At 42.3% G+C, this 20,809-nt stretch overlaps 2 protein-coding genes across 12 annotated transcripts in view; one reads left to right on the top strand and one right to left on the bottom strand.

Moving 5' to 3' along the window:
* The window catches only part of LOC100350306 (glycerophosphodiester phosphodiesterase domain-containing protein 4), a 165,804-nt gene extending 147,583 nt beyond the window's left edge, over nucleotides 1-18,221 (top strand). For 3 of the 4 annotated variants that reach the window (XM_051850711.2, XM_008263628.3, XM_051850704.2), the window contains exon 17: nucleotides 7,968-18,221. In XM_051850711.2, the coding sequence (XP_051706671.1) occupies nucleotides 7,968-8,020 (53 nt within the window). In that variant the 3' untranslated portion in view covers nucleotides 8,021-18,221. The remainder of the gene's footprint in view (nucleotides 1-7,967) is intronic. The other variant, XM_051850695.2, reaches the window with a different exon arrangement.
* A 1,917-nt stretch (nucleotides 18,222-20,138) lies between these two features.
* Nucleotides 20,139-20,809, bottom strand: part of MYO7A (myosin VIIA) — a 68,297-nt gene continuing 67,626 nt past the window's right edge. For all 8 annotated transcript variants that reach the window (XM_070075774.1, XM_070075777.1, XM_051850518.2 and 5 more), the window contains one exon: nucleotides 20,139-20,717. In XM_070075774.1, coding sequence (XP_069931875.1) covers nucleotides 20,628-20,717 — 90 coding nt within the window. In that variant the 3' untranslated portion in view covers nucleotides 20,139-20,627. The remainder of the gene's footprint in view (nucleotides 20,718-20,809) is intronic.

The following is a 20,809-nucleotide window of genomic DNA, read 5'->3' as shown; positions in this document are numbered from 1 at the left end:
TCCTGCCAACTTTGCTTCTGATCCAGCTTCCTGCTAGTGCACATCCTGGGAAGATAAGAGATAAGGGCTCAAGTACTTAGGTCACTGCTACCAAGATGGGAGACCAAATAGAGTTCAGGCTCCTGGCTTCAGCTTAGGCCAGCCCTGACTGTTGTGGGCTTTTGAGTAGTGAATCAGTGGATGGAACATCTTCCTTCTTCCTCCCCCTCTCTCTTTCCCCTTCTTACACCTCCCTGTCCCTCTTCATTTCTCTGCATTGCAAATAAAATAAATATTTTTAAAAAGAGATACACAGTAAATACAAGATTATGGGGATACTGTTGCTATAATACACAGTGTTTTGTAGTAAGCTTATTTTTTATAGTATAAAGAATATACTCTAACAATGATGAAAAATGTAAGGGCAAATGTTTGGCCTAGTACTTAAGACATTGTTTGGGATACTTGCATCCCATGTCAGAGAATCTGGAATCAGACCTGGTTTCACTCCTGATTCCGCCACAGCTAGTGCACATGCTGGGAGGCAGCAGGTAATGACTAGTAGTTGGGTACCAGTCACCCAGGTAGGAGACCTAGATTGCATTCCCAGCTTCCAGATTCCGAATGGCTCAGCCCTGGCCATTATGGGCATTTGGGGAGTGTACCAATGGATCTGAAGTCCCTCTATCCTAATCTATTTCTCTCAATTTAAAAAATTTTAAAAGTATAGTCAATACATAAACCACTAAAATTTGTCATTTATTATTATTATCAATACTTTTTACTGCACATATTGTATGCATTACACTTTTATATGACTGGCAATGCAATAGGTTTGTTTGCATCAGATTTCCCACAAACACATGAGCAATGCATTGTACTACATAAAACAGATATGAGTCACTAGGTTATAGAAACTTTTCAGTCTTGTTATAATAATATGGGAACACCATCATATATGCAGTTAATTGTCAATCAAAGCTTCCTTTTGAGGCAAATGACTATATTTCTTAATACAGTGTAACAAATATTTATGTAGCATTGAGAGTGTATTAGCCTGTATATAAGTACTCCAGAAATGATGTGTTATATATATATGTAAGTTAGATATCCATATTATATATATGTAAGGGACTGGAGCACCCACAGATTTTAGCATCTGCAGATTTTGGTATCCTAGACTCCCACAGATGTGGAAGGCTGACTGTATGGGTTGGGCACAGCTTCTGGATGACCCTTTGATCAGCCTTCAGACCTGGGACTTCATCATCCAAGCAGAGAGATCCCTTGGAAGATTACAAGCATGGGTGTTTATTTGTTCACTTCCTCACACGTTCATCCATCACAGTTATTTAGTACCCACTGTATTGCAGGTATACAATTGTAGGTAACTGAATTCCAGGTAGGAATTGTAGGTAACTGAAAGCTATCCAAGAGACAGGAGGACTGGCCTGCAGGAGCAGTGAGGAAGCAGGCAAAAGTAGCATTGACATCAGTGGGCCAGACTCCTCTGTGCAGGACAGACTAAGTATCATGGCCATTAGGGCTGACAGTGCTTTATGGAGCTTCAGTTATTGGTGACATATGTTGAAGAGTGAAGGAATGCTGGGCTAGGGCCTAGTCTCTGCATGCATGCCATCAGGAGGTGGCCAGTGAGTTTAAAACAAGGGAGTGACATGGACAGATTTCTCTGTAAAGGGAAGGACATTTTTTATTCAATTAAATAACTCAGGGTTAAGGAAGTGCAATAGACCCAGCAAGAGAAGGTAAAGTTGGAGTTCATTTCTTAGAATGTTCTGGGGGAGAATCACACAGTGAGTGACTAGTTTGGGAACTCAGGCCAGTGTCAAAGAGAAAACTAATTAGGAGACAGATGACTGTGCAGAATGGATTATGGTTCCCTTCCACACTCTGGAACCTTAAGTAAAGTTGGTGCAATCACAAAACCATGAGTTAATAGAACTTCTTGTGTACAATGGTGAGGAGCCTAAAATTCCATATACCCAGTGGCAAGAGTTGAAATGATACACCACTTAGGGTTGCAGGAATGGATCCACAGGGACCTTGGAAAAATATGCTAGGAAATTTGAATAAATCAATTGAGGGTCAGTGGTCTTTCATATGCTATGAAATGGAAGGTTTAAGCCCATTTCACTCCAGTCTATAAGTGGCAGGGAGATCTTGGATTTTAACTGAGTTAAATAAAGATGCTGTACTTTCTATATAAAGAAGTTTGAAGGCTGTATTCCCTCCACCTTATGATTATCAGTAGTTGTATCAGCAAGTTAGAGCTGTTATGACAAAGTGCCGCAGATTGGGTGCCTTGACAACAGAAATTTATGTCCTCACAATTCTGAAAGCTGAAAGTCCAAGATCAGGGAACTGTAACATTTGATTGCTGATGAGAGCTTTCTTCCTAGCTTGTAGACAGTTGCTGTGTCCTGACATGACCTTTCTATACCTGTTCTCTCGGAGAGAGAGGGATGGATCTCTGGTCTCTCTTACTTGTGCCTATGAGGATATATGTCCTATTGGATTAGGGCCCCACCTTATGGCCTCATTTAACCTTAATTGTCTCCTTAAAGTCACATTAAGGGTAAGGGCGTCCACAGATGAATTAAGGGCTGAGGATAATTCATTCTATAACAGTCATTCATCCAAGGAATGACTAGAACATGTAAATGGCAAGGAAAGCTTGAATAGGAAAGGAGTTTTGAAGGAAAATTTGAAGAAATGCATAAATTTGGATAAAGGAGGTAGCTATATGCCTTAGGTACAGTATTCCATTAATTTGACCCCACCACCTACCAGGTTGAAATGGTTACAAGAAAATAGGGTAGGTAGGAAATAAATTTAAGTTTTTTTCTTGTTTTTAAGAACTCTTCTTTGTTCTGTTATAGAAAATAGTTTTACTTGATCTGAGCAGAGAGAAAATATATTGAAAGGCTATTTAGGTACCTCTAAGTGATGCCTAAGGAAGTGGAAAAATAAGTTTAAAGTCAGCAAAGGAAAAAGACTGAGCAGGGGCAGGTTCTGTGGTATAGTGGGTAAAGCCACTGCCTGCAGTGCCAGCATCCCATACAGGCACTGGTTCAAGTCCTGGCTGCTCCATTTCCAATCCAGCTCTCTGCTAAGTCCTGGGAAAGCAGTGGAAGATGGCCCAGGTCCTTGGGCCCCTGTACCTGTGTGGGAGACCCAAAGGAGGCTCTTGGCTCCTAGCTTCGGATTGGCTCAGCTCTAGTCATTGTGGCCATTTGGGCAATGAACCAGCAGATGGAAGACCTCTATCTCCGCCTCTGTCTCTCTGTAACTCTGCCTTCCAAATAATAAATAAATAAATCTTTAGGAAAAAAAAGACTGATCAGATTCTCATACCACAGCAAAAGCCACATCCATTCATCTTGAGGAGAATGGAGCCTCTAACATTAAACACCGTGCCACATCTTGTACCACAACCACTTGCAGTTTGGCCATGTTCATGTACCTGCTGATGCCATGACTGCCACCAGAAGACATTTATTGCTTCTCTCCTTTCAGGATGTATTTTTCAGCAATTTATTTAATTATTCTTAAAGATTTATTTACTTACTTATTCACTGGAAAGGCGGAGTGACAGAGACAGAGATATTCCATCTACCCATCTATTGGTTCACTTGTCAAATGCCAGCAACAGTCAGAGATGGGTAAGACAGAGCCTTGAATCAGGAACTCCAACTGCTTTCCCATATTGGTGGCAGGGACATAAATTCTTTGGGCTGTCTTCCACTGCCTTCCTATGTGCATTAGCAAAAAGCTGGATCAGAAGCAGAGCAGCCAGGACTTAAACTAGCACTCCAGTATGTGATGTGGGCATCCTGCATACTGCTTAACCAACTGTGCAAAATGTTTACATCTTTTTTTAAGATTTATTTGTTTATTTGATAGGCAGAGTTCCAGACAGGAAGAGACAGAGAGGTCTTCCATCCACTGGTTCATTCCTCAAATGGCTGCAATGGCCGATCAGGAGCCAGAAGCTTTTTCCAGGTCTCCCATATGGGTTCAGGGGCCCAAACACTTGAACCATCTTCTGCTGGTTTCCCAGGCTGTTAGCAAGGAGCTGGATCAGCCAGGACTCAAACCAGCACCCATATGGGATGCTGGAACTGCAGGCATAGGCTTAACCTACTGTGCCACAGTGCCAGTACCTGCTTGCCTCCTTTCTAACAATTTAAAGTAGCCAATCCTTTGTCTTCTTTGTCATTTTTTATGAAAAGTCTTCAGTTTTCATTTCTTTCTCTGTTTGTAATACATCTTTTTCCTTCCTCTGGATACTTTTTAATTTTTTTCTTTTGTTACTAGTTTTTAGTAATTTGATTATAGTTTACCTTGGTATGTATGTAAGTATGTGTGTAGATGCCTGGGATTCACTGAAATTCTTAGATATATCAGACTGTAATTTTTATCTGATTAGACAAATTTTCAGGCCTTATTTCTTCAGATCTTTTCCTTTTGGAGATTCTAATTACATAGGTAATAGAGAATGTATTATCCCATAGGTTTCTGAAACTGTTCATTTTTAATTTTAGCCTATTTTGTGGAGGTGGACTCTTATTGGGTGTATTAGTTTTTTATTGCTATGTTAAAAATTAACCTCAAATCTAGTAGCTTAAAACAAGACAACTTTATTATTCCATAGGCAAAAGTGAGATGGCCCTCTGCTTAGAGTCTTAACAGGCTAAAATCAAGGTGTCTACTGGGACTGTAATCTCATCTGATGTTTAGGATTCTCTTCCAAGCTCACTAATTGTTACTGAAAAGAAGTTCCTTGTAGTTGTAGGAGTTAAGTCAGCTGTTTCCTTGATGTTTGTGACAGAGTTTGGTTCTGAGTTTCCGGAAGCCATCTTCATGTCCTAACCATTTGGTTATCTTACAAGTTAGCAATTTACTTCTTCAGTGCCAGTTAATAGAATATCTCTCTAGTCTGCTATGATGTAATATAATCATAAAAGTAACTGTCCCACCACTTTTGTCATATAATATAGCCTAATCAAGGGAGACATAGTCTATCATTTTTACTTTTCTTATCCAGCTCAAGGGAAGGTGTTTATACAAGGGACATAAACCAGAGGTTGGGAATCATGGGGTTATTCCATAGATTGTCTTCTACTCCACTGATCTTTTCTCCTATAATGTCTAATCTGCTGTTAATTTCAGATGATCAAGTTCTCATTTCAGATATTATATATTTTATCTCTAGGGGTTTCATTTGATTCCTTCTCAATATTTCCCCCTTTCTGTCTTCATTATGTTCATGTTTCCTTTAAATTTATGAATATAGTTACAGTTGTTATTTTAATATCTTTATTTGCAAGTTCTGTCATCTCATTTCTGGGTCTGGTTCTATTAACTGATACTTTTTTCTGAATATAGATTTGCTTCTTAGCATGTCTAGTATCTATCATTTTTACCATAATACCATAAAGTATTTACTGATTCATTTAAAAATAATTTCAGGGGTGGGCATTTGATGGAATGGTTAAGCTGCTGTTTGGGATGCCCACATGCCATGTTAGAGTGCCTGGGTTTGAGTCTTGAAGCAGCTAGTAAGGACTCAAGTAGTTGGGTCTCTACCACACCGGTGGGAGACCAGATTTAGTTCCTGACTCTTGACTTCAGGCTGGATCAGCTGTGGCTGTTGTGGGGCATCTGTGAAGTGAAACAGCAGATGGGTGATCTCTGTATCTCTGTCTCCCTCCCTCTATCTGCCTGTCTACCTCTTTAATCAATCAGATAAAGATTTCACCCTAAAGTAATCACAAAACAATACTACAGTGGGAAGTGTGGAAGTATTTTACTTGTTACAAATCTCTTTATGGATTAATAGATGATATGCATCCTCAAGTCTACTCCTGAATTCAAGCTCTTGCAAACATCACCTGCCATGTGGTCTCTGCAAAACTCCACTATACATTGATGATAATGAAAACAGTAAATAACATATCAGTAGCATTATTAATATGATTTTAATATTGTGGATCCCCTCTCCCAAAAGGATCTCAGAGCCATCCAAAGGTTCCTAAATGATACTGTAAGAATAGCTGATCTAAATTTTTACATTTATTGGCAAAATGATGTATACGGTCTCACCTGAGAATGTCATTTCAGATGATTGTAGCATCTCTAGTCATATCCCTTAATTTTGTGCCTTAATTTTTTAACTATTGATCAGTCTCACTACAAGTTTTTCAGTTTTAATAGCCTTTGATAAAAGACATGAATATAAATATTCAAGAAGCTTGCTGGCACTGTGGTTCAATAGGCTAATCCTCTGCCTTGCGGCGCCGGCACACCGGGTTCTAGTCCCGGTCGGGGCACCGGATTCTGTCCCCTCTTCCAGGCCAGCTCTCTGCTATGGCCCGGGAGTGCAGTGGAGGATGGCCCAAGTCCTTGGGCCCTGCACCTGCATGGGAGACCAGGAGAGGAACCTGGCTCCTGGCTTCGGATCAGCGCGGTGCGCCGGCCGCAGCGCGCTGGCTGCGGCGGTCATTGGAGGGTGAACCAACAGCAAAAAAGGAAGACCTTTCTCTCTGTCTCTCTCTCTCTCACTGTCCACTCTGCCTGTCAAAAAAAAATTACTGTAAATGTAAATGGATTAAACTCTCCAAACAAAAGTTAGAGATTAGCAGGATGGATTACAGAAACATGATCCAACTAAATGCTGTCTCTTTTTTAAAAGACTCAGTTTAGATCCAAAGATACAAATAGGTTGACAGTGAAAGGATGAGAAAGAGATATTCTAAAATAGTAAACAAAAGAAAGCAAAAAAGACAAAATAGACTTAAATTTAAAGGCCCTCACAAGTAAAAACATTGGACACTGAAAACCATAAAACTACTGAGAAAATAAAAGACCCAAATAATTGGAGCCATATATTCATGTTCATGATTTGAAAATATCATGAAAATATTAATTGTCATGGAATTGACCTAAAAATTCAAGTCCAGTGGAAATCCCCATGGTAAACAAACAAACAAACAAAAAAACAAAAACAAACAAACTTATTTCAGGTTTGTTTGTTTATGTTCAGTTTTGAAAGGCAGAGTTAGAGATCTTCCATGTGCTGGTTCACTCCTCAAATGGCCATGGTGGCCAGGGTTGGGCCAGGCCAAAACCAGGAGCTTCATCCAGATCGCCTACAATGGGTAGCAGGGGCCTAAGTACTTGGGCCATTTTTCACTGCTTTACCAGGTGCATTACCAGGGAACTAGATTAGAAATGGAACAGTTGGGACATTAAGCAACACCCATATGGAATGCCAGTGTTGCCGGCAGCAGCTTAAGCTGGTACGTCACAACACCAGCCCCCACAAAAATAACTTTGAATTCTGGTTTTACATCTCTGAGTTTTCATTTTCAGCTAGATTCTTGTCCCCTATTTCCTCACCATACTATAAACTCTTATAATTTTAAGATTTTTTTTGTTTTTGTAGATCATCTAGTTTTTAATTTGTTTTTGGTAGAATTGGTCTCAATTTCCTAATTCCATTATTAGAAGCCTCTACTATCTGTTTTTTCCTATAAGTCAGGCAAAAATTATCTATTCAGCACATAATGTGTAGCAAACACTTCTGAGGGTTATTTGCAGTGGCAAGCAAGACAAATTCTCTATCCATAGAAAACTACCATTGTAATTGAGAATGTGTTGCTTTTTCTGTTGAATAATTTGTAATCAACTAATAGTTGAGAAATGTATCAACTTTACGCAGCAGTCAGCCTTTGCCTTCTGAGGGCTTCCATGGTGAACTAGTGCTTATGACTAGAGTCTTAAGCCCAAGCCCCAAGCTCAATTAGATAGCTTTAATAAAGTTTGCCAAAAGTCTGGGACAGTGGGGAGGGCTTGGAGGAAAGAATCTAGCAGGGTGAGTGATGAGCTGACATTTGAGAGATGACTTGGATTTCAGACAGAGGCAGTAACATTTAAGAAATTTGTGTTTCTTTTCTATCCCACAGATAGCATAGACCTTCCAGAGGAAAGAATTGAGATTCAAGAAGCTCCACGCTGATATGTAAAGCCTCCTTCCAGAGTTGTGCAAAGCCCTTGGACTCAGCCCTCTACCCAGTTTTAACCAAGGATGTAAACAGACATCCAGGCACTTTTCATTTTTCATTAGCCCCCAAGAAGAAACTAGTGCTTGCCAAACCCTATGTTAATTGGTGCACCCTGTGTTAACTGGTGTAACTCCATCCAGGAGGCCACCAGCAGTACTGCCCTCCATAGAGGCACCCATGACTGAATCTTCCAGTGAATCCTTTGTAACACTATATTCTACTCCATACAACATATTCTTTTCAAAGAAGAATTAGCCACATCTCACTCTCCTTCTCCCTCCTTCTGTCTGTGTCCAAGTAGGGGATGGTCAAGAAAGGCACACAGAGGGCCACTGAGGCTCTCAGGAGAACCTTTCTCCTGAGAAAGGTTATGGAAAGGTCCAGCCCTTCCATAAGTATGTATCTCAACAGGATAGGCAAGGGGAAATGTGTGATCTTGGATCTAGAATGAGTTGCTCTGTGGGGATTGCAGTTTGTCTTATCCTAACACTTCCATAGTATCCCCTGATAAGAGTGACTAGTAACATCAGCATGTCAATAAAGGCAACCTGTTGGGAATCTGAAGGTAAATTATGTGGTTTTAAGCGCCCTCTGTGATCACTCAGGTTGACAAAGCCTAAGGTATGGGTACAGTAATCATCGGCCTCCTATGTCAGAGACTAAGGTGTCAGGGGCAAGGATTTCATTCCACACACAACTTTTCTGATCTACTATGCATTGGGATGCTTCCTAATACATTGTGGCTTGCTGATTCCCCAGTGGACATAATCCCATGCCACTCAATGGCCCTTGGCTCTGAAAGAAAACCAGACCCACAGCACATGTCTGGATCCCAGTCAATCTGGAGAATTCCAAAGAAGAAAGGCCCAAGATCTGCCACGTGAAAGCTATTAGTACAATGAAATAAAAATAGAATATTTTGAAATACGGCGTTAGTCAAACACAGGCATAAGCTCTATAGCCTGTCCTCTTGACTGACAATAAGAAGGGGATGTTGCCATTCCCGTCAAGTAGGATTCAGTCTATTGTAGGAGACTAGATAAATGTAAGTATTTATCGATATAAAAGTTTAAATCTTCAAGAAATTAGGCAGGACATGAATAATTGGTCCTAGAGGATGTTATATGGACTAAGCTAGACACAAAGAAATGCACGGCATGGTCTCACTTACTTGTGAAATCTAAAATAGTCAAACTCAGAAGCAAAGACTCACCAAGGTCTAGGGGGAGGAGAAAGAAGAGAGGTGCTGGTTATACAAACAAATAAGTTCCAAAGATCTAATGCACAGCATTCTGACTAAAGGTAATAATATTCTCTACTTGAAATTTGCCAGGAGGGTGAATTTAAGTGTTCACACCACAAAAAATAGTAACTCTTGAGTATGTGTTATGATGGATGTGTCAATTGCTTGATGGTGGTGATTATTTCCCATTGTATGGTATATGAAAAAAATCTTTTTTAGGAATTATTTGTTTTAAAGGCAGAGCTACAGAGGGATCTTCCATCCACTGGTCACTCCTCAAATGCCCACGGCAGCAGGCACTAGGCCATGTCGAAGCCAAGAACCAGAAACTCCATCCAGTTCCTGCCTGCGGGTGGCAAGAGTCCAGGCACTTGGAACACTCCCTACCAAGATGTGCATTATCAAGAAACAGGATTGGAAAGGTGAAACATCAGAGTCTTGAACCAGGTACTCAGATATGGTCTTCCCTCCATTGGTTCATCCCCGAAATGGCCACAACGGCCAGAGCTGCGCCTATCTGAAGCCAGGAGCCGGGTGCCTCCTCCTAATCTCCCATGCGGATCCAGTGGCCCAAGCACTTGGGCCATCTTCTACTGCCTTTCCAGGCCATAGCAGAGAGCTGGATTGGAAGAGGAGCAGCCGGAACTAGAACCGGTGCCCATATAGGATGCCAGCGCCGCAGGCAGAGGATTAACCCGCTGCACCATGGCATCAGCCCCCGCCCCCATTTGGAATTTATCTTTGTATGTGGCATAAGGATCAGACTTAATTCTTTTGAATGTCTGTATCCAGTTTTCTCAGCACCATTTTTTGAAAAGATTGTCTTTTCCCTTTTTAAATGGTTTTAGTATCCTTGTCTGATTTCAATTTACTGTGAATATGAGATTTTATTTCTAGTTTCTGTATGCTGTTCCCTTGGTCTATATGTCTGTTTTTATAGTAGCATCATACTGTTTTGATTACTGTAGTTTTGTAGTAATTTTTGAAATCAAGAAGTTTGTAAATCCTCCAACTTTGTTCCTTTTCAAGATGATTTTGGCTATTTGAGGTTCTTTGAGATTCCACATGAATTTAGGACATAACAAATGTCACTGAGATACTGATAGTACTTATTGTGTATTTGTAGATCATTTTGATATCTTGACAATATTGAATTTTCAAATCCATTAACCTGGAATATCTTTCCATTTATTTATTTCTTCTTTAATTTCTATCAGCAGTATTTTCTAGTTTTTCATGTATAAGTTTTCTTCTTTGCGTTAAATTTATACTCAAGTCTTTTATTCGTTGTAATGCTATCATATATGAAATTTTTTTTTTTTTTACTTTTTGATTTTTTTTCATGGCAAGTTCTCTGTGGTCTTTTTTATTCTCTTCATTTATTTTATTTTCTTGAATCTGGATGTTATTATCCTCCAGTTCATTCAGCTTTTCTTTTTTATGAAGATTTGTTTTATTTATTTGAACAACAGAGTGACAGAGAAAGAGGGAAAAAAAAGAGAGAGATCTTTCTTCCACTGGTTCACTCTCCAGTTGGTCACAATGAAGCCAGGAGCCTACAGCTCCATCCAGGTCTCCCACATGGGTAGCAAAGACCCAAGCACTTGAGCCATCTTCTACTGCTTTCCCAGGGACATTAGCTGGGAGCCGGATCACAAGTGGAGCAGCCAACATTCAAACAGGTGCTTTGTCATGAGATGCCAGTGTTGCAGGTGGTGGTTTAACCTACTGCACCATGCCAGCTCCAGCTTTTCTTCTTTGTATACCTTGTGAGTTTACCTTTGTCTTTTTTTCATTTTTCATTCAGTTCTATCAGTTTCTTTTTGTTTGTTTTTGTTGTTTATATCAATTTCTGTTTCAGATCTCTGTTAAGTTTTTTGAAATTTTTCAGTTTTGCTTTATGGTATTTTAACTATGAAATCACTTGATTTTAAAATTTTTGACTACTCGATGTTGGAGTATGTTAACAATTTTTCTTTACTTCATGGCATAATTGGGGGGAGGGCAGATGTTATTCTTTTGTTTGTCCAGAAGCTTTGATTTTCATTTCTGTTGGCTGTCAGTACGCTTGTAAAAATACTTCAGTGTAAGTATTGTTGCTTGTATTTTGAATGTCATGGGCCAGCTATTAGCAGTGAAATTCTATACTGTGATAGGAAGAAGAGGAGAATCTCGGACACTTTCCGTTTTCTTAGTTTGAGGCTCCTTCTTCTGTTACTCTTGTTTCTTTAATGTATTGTGACCTTTAGGGGCCAAATTTCTCTTTATCTTTCTATCCTATATTATTGCAGTAGCAGCCTTAGGTGTCAGGTATGTCTTTACTTCTCTTCAGAAGCTGACTGCTGCTTTCACAAGATGCCAGCACTTTCTGTCTTACCATCAGAAGTGTCCTCCAAGATTTTCTTCTGGTGCCCTGAACTTCAAACCCCTTTCCTCTCATTGTCAGTCCACTCACTGACGGAACTCAGATCTGCTCCCAATAGTTTCTGTTCAGGATGGGGCCTCTCCTTTGTTGACATTGTGTAGACACCACGCTGTAAGAACCCCACCCCCACCCCGCGCGTTTCCCACATTGCTTCACAATTTTGCAGTCTCCTCTTTCCAGCAGGAACTCCAGCACCAACTCTGCTGGATTTAGTTGCATGTTTTTACTTAACTTGAGATTTTTCCTCAAGGTGTTTACAGGTGTTTTTTGTGTCCTTGTATGCTCTCTGTGATCATTAAAAGAATGCATGAGGGTGTAAAACTAACCAGTATTACCTTATAGAAATTTTACTCTACTAATTAAATAAACCTCTTTCACAGGATTTATTGCTATCTTTTGAGTCGCAGGCTTCTTAGAAAAGAAGCTTAATTATGAGGAGTCAGCCACCTTGAGTCTTCTCCCTCTTCCCCTTGTGGTAGAGCATCTCTGCACTGACAAGATTTGTAATATTTATGTGATAGCTATATTTGTGTTAGTACCTAGTCTTTTCAATACAGTGTTCAGTGTGAGAAATGACCACAAAGACTTAGCTTAGCCTTACTGCAGCCATGACACTAGGACTCAGTAGCATGTACAAGAGGGTTACAAAAACTCCAAAGTAGGTCAGCTGCTGAGCTTGCTCTACAAACTACACTATGTGTTATCTTTGTAACCTTTAGCAGTTCTGTAGTCTGTAACCATCAGATGCCTAGTACAAGGTGCTCTCTCCAGTCCCAAGTCCTGGTAACCTTGCTGTCATCACAGTGTAACTTCTTCCCTGTCCTGTCTTAAATTTGCCCAGCATCATTCATCCCCAATACCTCACACTTTAGATCCCTTCTGGAGTTGAAATTGTACCTCCCAAGTTGCTTAGTCAATGAAGAACTGGGGGGAAGGATCTCTGCGTGGCAGAGACAAAAGGAGCTGAATCTCTAAGGGAGATGCCTGCGCCCAGCTGCTGGTTACTGCCCTCAAGACCAGCTATCAGTAAGTGCCTCACTTCTGCTTCCTTCAAGTTTCTGAGTCCATCCTTTGCTGGGTAGGTGGGCTTGCCCATAGAAACATTATTTTTCCTGTAATTTTTCTTCTTTCTTAAATTTTTTTTATTTGAAAGGTAGACAGCGCACATCCAGTGGTTTACTCCCCAAATGCCCACAAGAAAACAAGGGCAAGAATCGGCATTGTGGCACAGTGGATTAAGCTGCCACGTGTGATGCCAGCATCCCACACTGGAGTGCCAGTTTGAGTTCTGGCTCCCTTGCTTCTTATCAGGCTTCCTATAAATGAGCCTAGGAAAGCATCAGAAGATGGCCCAAGAACTTGGGCCCTTGTGATCCACATGGGAGACCAGATTGAGTTCTGGACTCATGACTTCAGTCTGGAACAGCCTAAGCCATTGTGGCATTTGGGAAGTGAATGAGAAGATGGAAGATTGATTCATTCTCTCTCATTTTCCCTCTCCCCCACCCTCTCCCCCTCCTCCTCCTTTCTTCAATCTTCCTTCTTTCCCTCCCTCCCTCTGTAATCTGCCTTTCAAAAAAATAGGTAAATTCTTTTTCTTAAGATTTATTTATTTACTTGAAAGTCAGAGTTACACAGAGAAAGGAGAGGCAGAGAGAGAGTGAGGTCTTCCATCTGCTGGTTTACTCCCCAATTGGCCACAACAGCTGGAGCTGCACCTATCCAAAGCCAGAAGCCAAGAGCTTCTTCTGGGTCTCCCATGTGGGTTCAGGGGCCCAAGGACTTGGGTCATCTTCTACTGCTTTCCCAGGCCATAGCAGAGAGCTGGATTGGAAGTGGAGCAGCTGGCTCTTGAACCGGTGCCCATACGGGTTGCCGGCACTGCAGGCGGTGATTTTACTTGCTATGCCATGGCACCAGCCCCTAAATATAAGTGTTTTATCCATGCTATGATTTGAATATAGTTTGTCATCCCTGAAACTCATGTTTAATCCACATTATGAGGGACTAAAAGGGTGAGAACTTTGAATCCAACTCTTGTGCTAAAAGGTGGGACCTTTGGGAGGTGATGAAGAATAGAGAAGGTCATCAAAGTGGAGCCCCCATGGTTGAATCCTGGTGGCTTTATAAAAAAGAGACCAGAGGACACATGTGTGCTCCCAGCTTTTCACCCTGTGAGGCCCTGCCCTGCCTCAGGACTCTGCCAGCAAGAAGCCCATCACCTGATGCAGCCCTTGACCTCGGACCTCTAAGATGTGAGTTGAAAAACTTATTTCTTTGTAGACTACCTAGTCTGTGGTATCAGCAAAAAGTGGTCTAAGACAACGAGACATATTCATTGCAGATAATTTTCTCTTGTCTGTAACTTTTCATTTCTCTAAGGATATCTTTTGAAAAGTGGAATTTTAAAATTTAGATGAAATGCAATTTATTTTTTCCTTTTATAAATCATAATTTTTGTGTCATTTCTAAAATCTCTGCCTACAGTAACACATACTTTCTCCTATATTTTTTCCTACTGTTTTTATGGGCTTGGGCTTCATATTTAGGTTCATGATCCACTTTGAGTTAATTTTTTGTAAGGTATGGTTTGAAGTTTTTAAAACATTTTGGCATATACACAGTTGCTTTAGCACCATGTGTTGAAAAGACTATCTTATCTCCACTGAATTACCTTTATACTTTTATTTTAAAATTGCCTCTTCATGTACATGTATGAGTCTGTTTATGCACTTTTTGTTCCATTGATCTGCTGATGCCAATATCATATTACCTTGATTACTATAGCTCTCTAATAAGATTTGAAATCAAATAGTGTGAGTTCTCTAACTTTGTTCTTTGTTCTTGTTTTGGCTTTTCTAGGTCCTTTGCATTTCCATCTGAGTTTTAGAATTGGTATATTAGTTTCTATAAAAGAAAAAGCATCCTTGGATTTAGTTCATGATTGCACTGAACCTACACTTCAACTTAGAGAGAATTAACATCTTCACATTCAGTCTCACAATACATGAGTACAGTACAGTAGTCCTTTGGTATCTGTGGAGTTCAGTACATGTTCACTATAGATGCAATTTTTAAAATATATGTTCAGTCTACAGTTGGTTAAATCTGCAGGTGCAGAACCCACAACCATGGAAGACAGTTAGACTCTTCATTTACTTAGGCTTTTCCTCAGTTCTTAGCAAGATTTCGTGCTTTCTAGCATATATGCCTATCAGGTTTACCCCTTAGATTTTCTACTATTATAAATAGTATTTTAAAATTTCAATTTCCAGTGGTCATTGCAAGCACATAGAAATTCAGTTGATTTTTATATATTGCTCTTGTATTCTGTAACTTTGCTAAATTCATCTATTAGTTCTACCCACTATTATTGTCAGTTCTGATTTTCTACATAGATGATCATTCCATTTGTGATTAAGGATAGTTTCACTTCTTCCTATTCTGTCTGAATGTTCTTGATTTTTTTCTTGCCACATTACATTGGCTAGAATTCAAGTGCATTGAATTTAAGTGTTAAAAAGAAGTATCCTTGCTTTCTTAATGATCTAATGGGGAAAGCATTTAACAGATGTTAGCTGAAGGTTTTCCAGATATGGCTTTATCAAACTGAAAAAACTTCCTTATGTTCCTAATTTGCTGAGAATTTTTATGAGTACCAGTTTCTGGATTTTGCCAAATGCTTTTCTGCATCTCCTGAGATCAGATGGACTGTACTATTTAGCTAGTATTTTTTTTTAAACGAATCGCATTGATTTTCAAATGTTGAAATGGCTTTGTATTCCTGGCATAGACCTAGTTGGTCATGATGCAGTTTCTTTCTTACATATTGTTGGAGATTATTAGCTAAAATTTTATTGAGGGTTTATATCTATTTTTGTGAAACATTGTTCTGGAGTTTTCTTGTAATTTCTTTGGTTTTGGTATTAAGGCAGTGCTGACTTCATTGAATAAGTTGGGAAGTATTGTCTTTTCAAATTTCTGGAAGATTTTATGTGGAATTTGTATGTTTTAATTTCTTAAATGTTTAGAATTCACTAATGAAGATGTGGCATTTTCTTTGAAAGTTCTTTAATGCCTAATAGAGCTTTTCAGATTCTTTTTGGTCAACATTGATAGTGTCTTTCAATGAATTTATTCATCTCTTCTTTTTTTTTTTTTTTTTTTTTTTTTTTGACAGGCAGAGTGGACAGTGAGAGAGAGAGACAGAGAGAAAGGTCTTCCTTTGCCGTTGGTTCACCCTCCAATGGCCGCCGCGGCCGGCGCGCTGCGGCCGGCGCACCGCGCTGATCCGATGGCAGGAGCCAGGAGCCAGGTGCTTTTCCTGGTCTCCCATGGGGTGCAGGGCCCAAGCACCTGGGCCATCCTCCACTGCACTCCCTGGCCACAGCAGAGGGCTGGCCTGGAAGAGGGGCAACCGGGACAGAATCCGGCGCCCCGACCGGGACTAGAACCCGGTGTGCCGGCGCCGCTAGGCGGAGGATTAGCCTAGTGAGCCGCGGCGCCGGCCTATCTCTTCTAAATGCTCAAATTTATTAGCACAATCTCTTTTTTAAAAGATTTATTTATTTAAAAGTTAGAGCTAAAGAAAATGAGGGAGAGACATAAAGGTCTTCCATATGTTGGTTCACTCCCCAGATGACCACAATGGCCACGGTTGGGCCAGGCTAAAGCCAAGAGCCAGGAGCTTCTTCAGAGTCTCCCACATGGACAGCACTTGGGCCATCTTCTGCTGCTTTTCTCAGGCCATTAGCAGGAAGCTGGATCAGAAGTGGAGCGGCCAGGACACAAACTGGCACCCTATGGGATGCTAGTGTCACAGGCAGCAGCTTTACCCGCTATGCACAACATGGGCCCCCGACATACTATCTCTTGTTCTTTTAATATGTCTCTCCCATTTCAGATATTAGTAGTTTATGCCTTATCAGTCTGGCTAGAGGTTACTCAGTTTTATTGAAAAGATCTCTGTTCTGTTGTTTTCTGTTTGACTTCCACAATGATAATTATTTCCTTTCTTTAGCTTACTTTGAGTTTAATTTAATGTTCTTTTTCCATATTTTTAAAGTGGAAGTTGAAGTCATCTATTTCAGACTTTTCTAATTTCTCCCAACTACTATTTTTATGACATCCCAGATTGTGATAAGCTGTTACCATGATTTGAATGTATGTGTTCCTCGAAATTTCATATGAAGGTACTTCAAAAAGTTCATGGAAAAATGGAATTAAGTTTATTGTGCTACAAAAGTGTTTTTTTTTTTTTTTGACAGGCAGAGTGGACAGTGAGAGGGAGAGACAGAGAGAAAGGTCTTCCTTTGCCATTGGTTCACCCCCCAGTGGCCACCGCGGCCGGCGCGCTGCGGCCGGTGCACCGCGCTGAGCTGAAGGCAGGAGCCAGGTGCCTCTCCTGGTCTCCCATGTGGGTGCAGGGCCCAAGGACTTGGGCCATCCTCCACTACACTACCGGGCCACAGCAGAGAGCTGGCCTGGAAGAGGGGCAACCGGGAGAGAATCCGGTGCCCCGACCGGGACTAGAACCCGGTGTGCCGGCGCCACAAGGCGGAGGATTAGCCCACTGAGCCACAGTGCTGGCCTATTGTGCTACAAAAGAGTTTTTAAATCCTTGCATAGTTTTTCTTGTAATACACATTTTTGAAAGACCCCTTGCATGCTGGAATCTAATACCCAGTGTGTGAAAGTATTATGAGTTGGGGGCCTTTAGGGAGTGACTAAGTCATGAGCACTCCATCCTCAAGGATGTATTGAATGCTTTTATAAAAAGTTGAAGAGAGCCTCCTAATCCCTTTATTAAAAAAAAAGATTTATTTATTTATTTGAAAGAGTTACAGAGAGAGGGAGAGAAATCTTCCATCCACTGTTTCACTCCCCAGATGGCTGCAACAGCTGGGGCTGGGCCAGGCCAAAGCCAGGAGCTTCTTCTGGGTCTACCACATGTGTGGCAGGAGCCCAAACACGCCATCTTTCACTGCTTTTCTTGGGCCTTTAGTAGAGAGCTGGATCAGAAGTGGAGCAGCAGGATATGAACCAGAACCTTTGCATAAACACAATGGACTTCACTGCCCAAGGCAAAACTGGAGGATCATCTGTAAGTTTTCATAAGATCTTAGGAGTGCAAACTTAGAATAATGAGCTTCAGAGGTTCTAACATTTAAGAAATGATTGAGTTCATCACAAAGCCAACAAAACTTGGAGAAGTGACACTTGAGGAGTTTTAATACAGATATTCAGGAAACAGCTTCTAAAATAGAATCACAGAAAACTCTTGGACTGAGGGCATCTTCTAGCCATCTTGAATCAGAAGAACCCTCAGATACCCAAACTACCTCCGTATCACAGCAGTACACAAAGAGGAGATCCACAAACCTCGAAGACTTCCCCAAAGGGAACATTATTCTAACAGGGCTTGTTGAGAAAAACATCAAATCCCCAGTGTTCCCCAAGAGGGAGGTCAGACCACCCCTGCCCCCAAGGAGCACATCATTATGTGAAGGCTTGCCAAGAAGGACATCAAAGCATCAGTGTCCCCTAAGCGGGTTCGGAAACCACCAGTGTCCACCAAGAGAGACAGTGTGCTACTGGTGTTTCCCAAGGAGAATTTCAAACCACCAAATTTCCTGCCCATGGGAGTCACCAACTAGAACCCTCATGGAACCACACTGACCCACTTTACTTCAAAGTCCTTAGGACGCCATGGCTGAATCATCTTCTCAGGATGCCTCCTTTAGCGTGTTCTCTTTCTCCTACAGGATGACTTTAGAGAAAATTTAACCACAGCTGGTCCCCTTCTTCCTCTCTCTGTGGCCAAGTGTAGTGACGCTGGGGGGTGGCCAAGAAAGGCATGCAGGGGCTGGTGCTGTGGTGTAGCAGGTAAAGCCGCTGCCTGTAGTGCCAGCATCCCATGTGGGTACCAGTTGGAGTCCTGGCTGCTCCACTTCTGATCGAGCTCTCTGCAATGCCTGGGAAAGCAGTAGAAGATGGCCAAGTCCCTGGGCCCCTGCACCCACGTGGGAGATCCAGAAGAAACTCCTGGCTTCAGATCAGCCCAGCTCCAGCCATTGCAGCCATTTGGGGAATGAACCAATGATGGAAGACCTCTCTTCCTCTCAAAAAAATAAAATCTTTAAGGAAAAAAAAGGCATGCAGAAGGGCCATGAGGCTCTCGAGAGATCACTTGACCCAGCCTTTCTCTAAGAATGTATCTCAAGGGGATTAGAAATGGGAACAGTATTCTGTGTGGTCCTGCACCTGGAGCTGGTTGCTTTCCAGGGGTCAGAGTTTGTCTGATCCTACCTTCCCTGGTATCTCCTGCCCGCTGTGATCACTCCTAAGTCAGAGGATAAGAGGTGGTATGGGCATGAGTCAGGGGCAAAGGTCTCCTTCCACACCTCTTTCCTGATCTACTGTGCAGTGGGATGCGTCCTCATACCTTCTGGTTTACCGACTCCCCATTGGAATGATGGGCACAATCCTGGATTGACCTAATAGCCTTTGGTCTGTAGGGAAACCCAAAGTTCAGAGCAGTGAGGTGAGTTCCACTGTGTGATCTTCACCCATTTACAGTGTTCTCTGGGTCTGAGTACCCCCATCTGTATAAAGCTGGTATAGGGGCAGACCACCTTCCTTCTGACTCGATTTGGTCTGGGCTTAAATGGAGCCTTCAAAACACTGGTGGGACAGGTGGGTGCCTCAGAGGCCACATTATCATTGCAGAAAGTGAGGTTTCATTTGCACATACCAGCCCCTCCCTCTGCTACACTGGCAGTGGGGAGATAAGGAAGAGCAGGTGGGTGGGAATGACACAGACGTGATTGTGTGAAGGCAGACAGGCCCTGGACACTGTTACTGCAGTGTCAGAAAACAGCTCCCTCAAGAGACTTCTCCACTGTCACTTCTCTGGGCACTCAGTGCAGCACAGCCGGGAAGGTGCCTCACCCCAGATCACAGCTGCCCTGTCAGAAGCCCGTACCCCAGACAGCAGTTGTCCCACCTTGGTCACAAGAAACATTTTACAGACACCCACCAGGTACAGGGATTTAACCCAAGACGGCAGTGGTCTTGAACATGTCTAGAGGAGCCGGGGAGAAGTTTCTAACAGGATGGAAGAGCTGCTCTGGCTCCACTGGCCCCAGGTAAGGCCCAGAAACTGATTTCTCCCTCTCCCAGCCCAATGACCAGCATTTGCCCCTAACCTGCTCTGCTCCCAGATGGTCCCTTTAAGACAGCTTCAGGTATACCTTGGGCTCGATCACCCCAACCCTCAAACTCAGACCTGCTTGGCCAAGCAGGGACAGACTGAGAAGGCAGTTAGAGAGGACACCCTGCGACAGGGCACCGTCCTGAACCACACCCCCTTTTGTCCCCTCTGCCAGAAAAGACACGGTAGGGCCAGAGGATGAAACACATGCTTTATGCCCTGAGGTGATCAGAGAGTCAAGGTCGGGCCCAGCATCCCACTACAGTGTATAAAAGTAGATTGTCTCCCTCACCCAGCTGAGAGTCCTGGTCTCAGGTTTCTGTTCAGTGCCTGTTTGGTTGGGTGCTTCCCATTACAGAAAGCTAGGCTCTCCTCCCAATTTCTCTGTGCCAACAGGATGCAGAAAGTCAGAAGGGGGTTGCATGGTAGCATTGGTCTGAGACAAAAAAGCAGCATCCAGGAGCGCTGGCTCTTACAGCTGGGAAGGCCACACAGCAAGCTGGGACTCGAGTTCACCCAGGTACCGCAGCGGTGGGAGGAGACTCCCTCCCTGGAGAAGTGTGTCAGTGTGGCTGCCTGGCCTGCCTCCCCATCTGTATTACAGGGTCTCCCTCGGCTGCAGGAGTAGCCATGGGCCTCAGCCAGCTGCTCCCCAGGGAGCCAGTAGCTCCTCTCCGCTGTTCACTTGCTGCTCCTGGAGCCCCGCTGTTTGCTCATGGCTGTGAGCATCTGGCTGATGTAGGAAGTCAGGAGGTCATCCATCTTGTAGCCCTGGAAGCAGGGGGAATATAAGCAGAGCACAAAGGGACAAGGCTAGCCCCTCACAGCAGATACAGGTCCCGAAGCGCACACAGGAACCCAAG

The sequence above is a fragment of the Oryctolagus cuniculus genome, chromosome 1 (assembly GCF_964237555.1).
Source record: "Oryctolagus cuniculus chromosome 1, mOryCun1.1, whole genome shotgun sequence".
NCBI classification, from domain to species: domain Eukaryota; kingdom Metazoa; phylum Chordata; class Mammalia; order Lagomorpha; family Leporidae; genus Oryctolagus; species Oryctolagus cuniculus.
The sequence above is the reverse complement of the archived record's forward strand: the minus strand, read 5'-3'. Positions and strand labels throughout refer to the sequence as shown.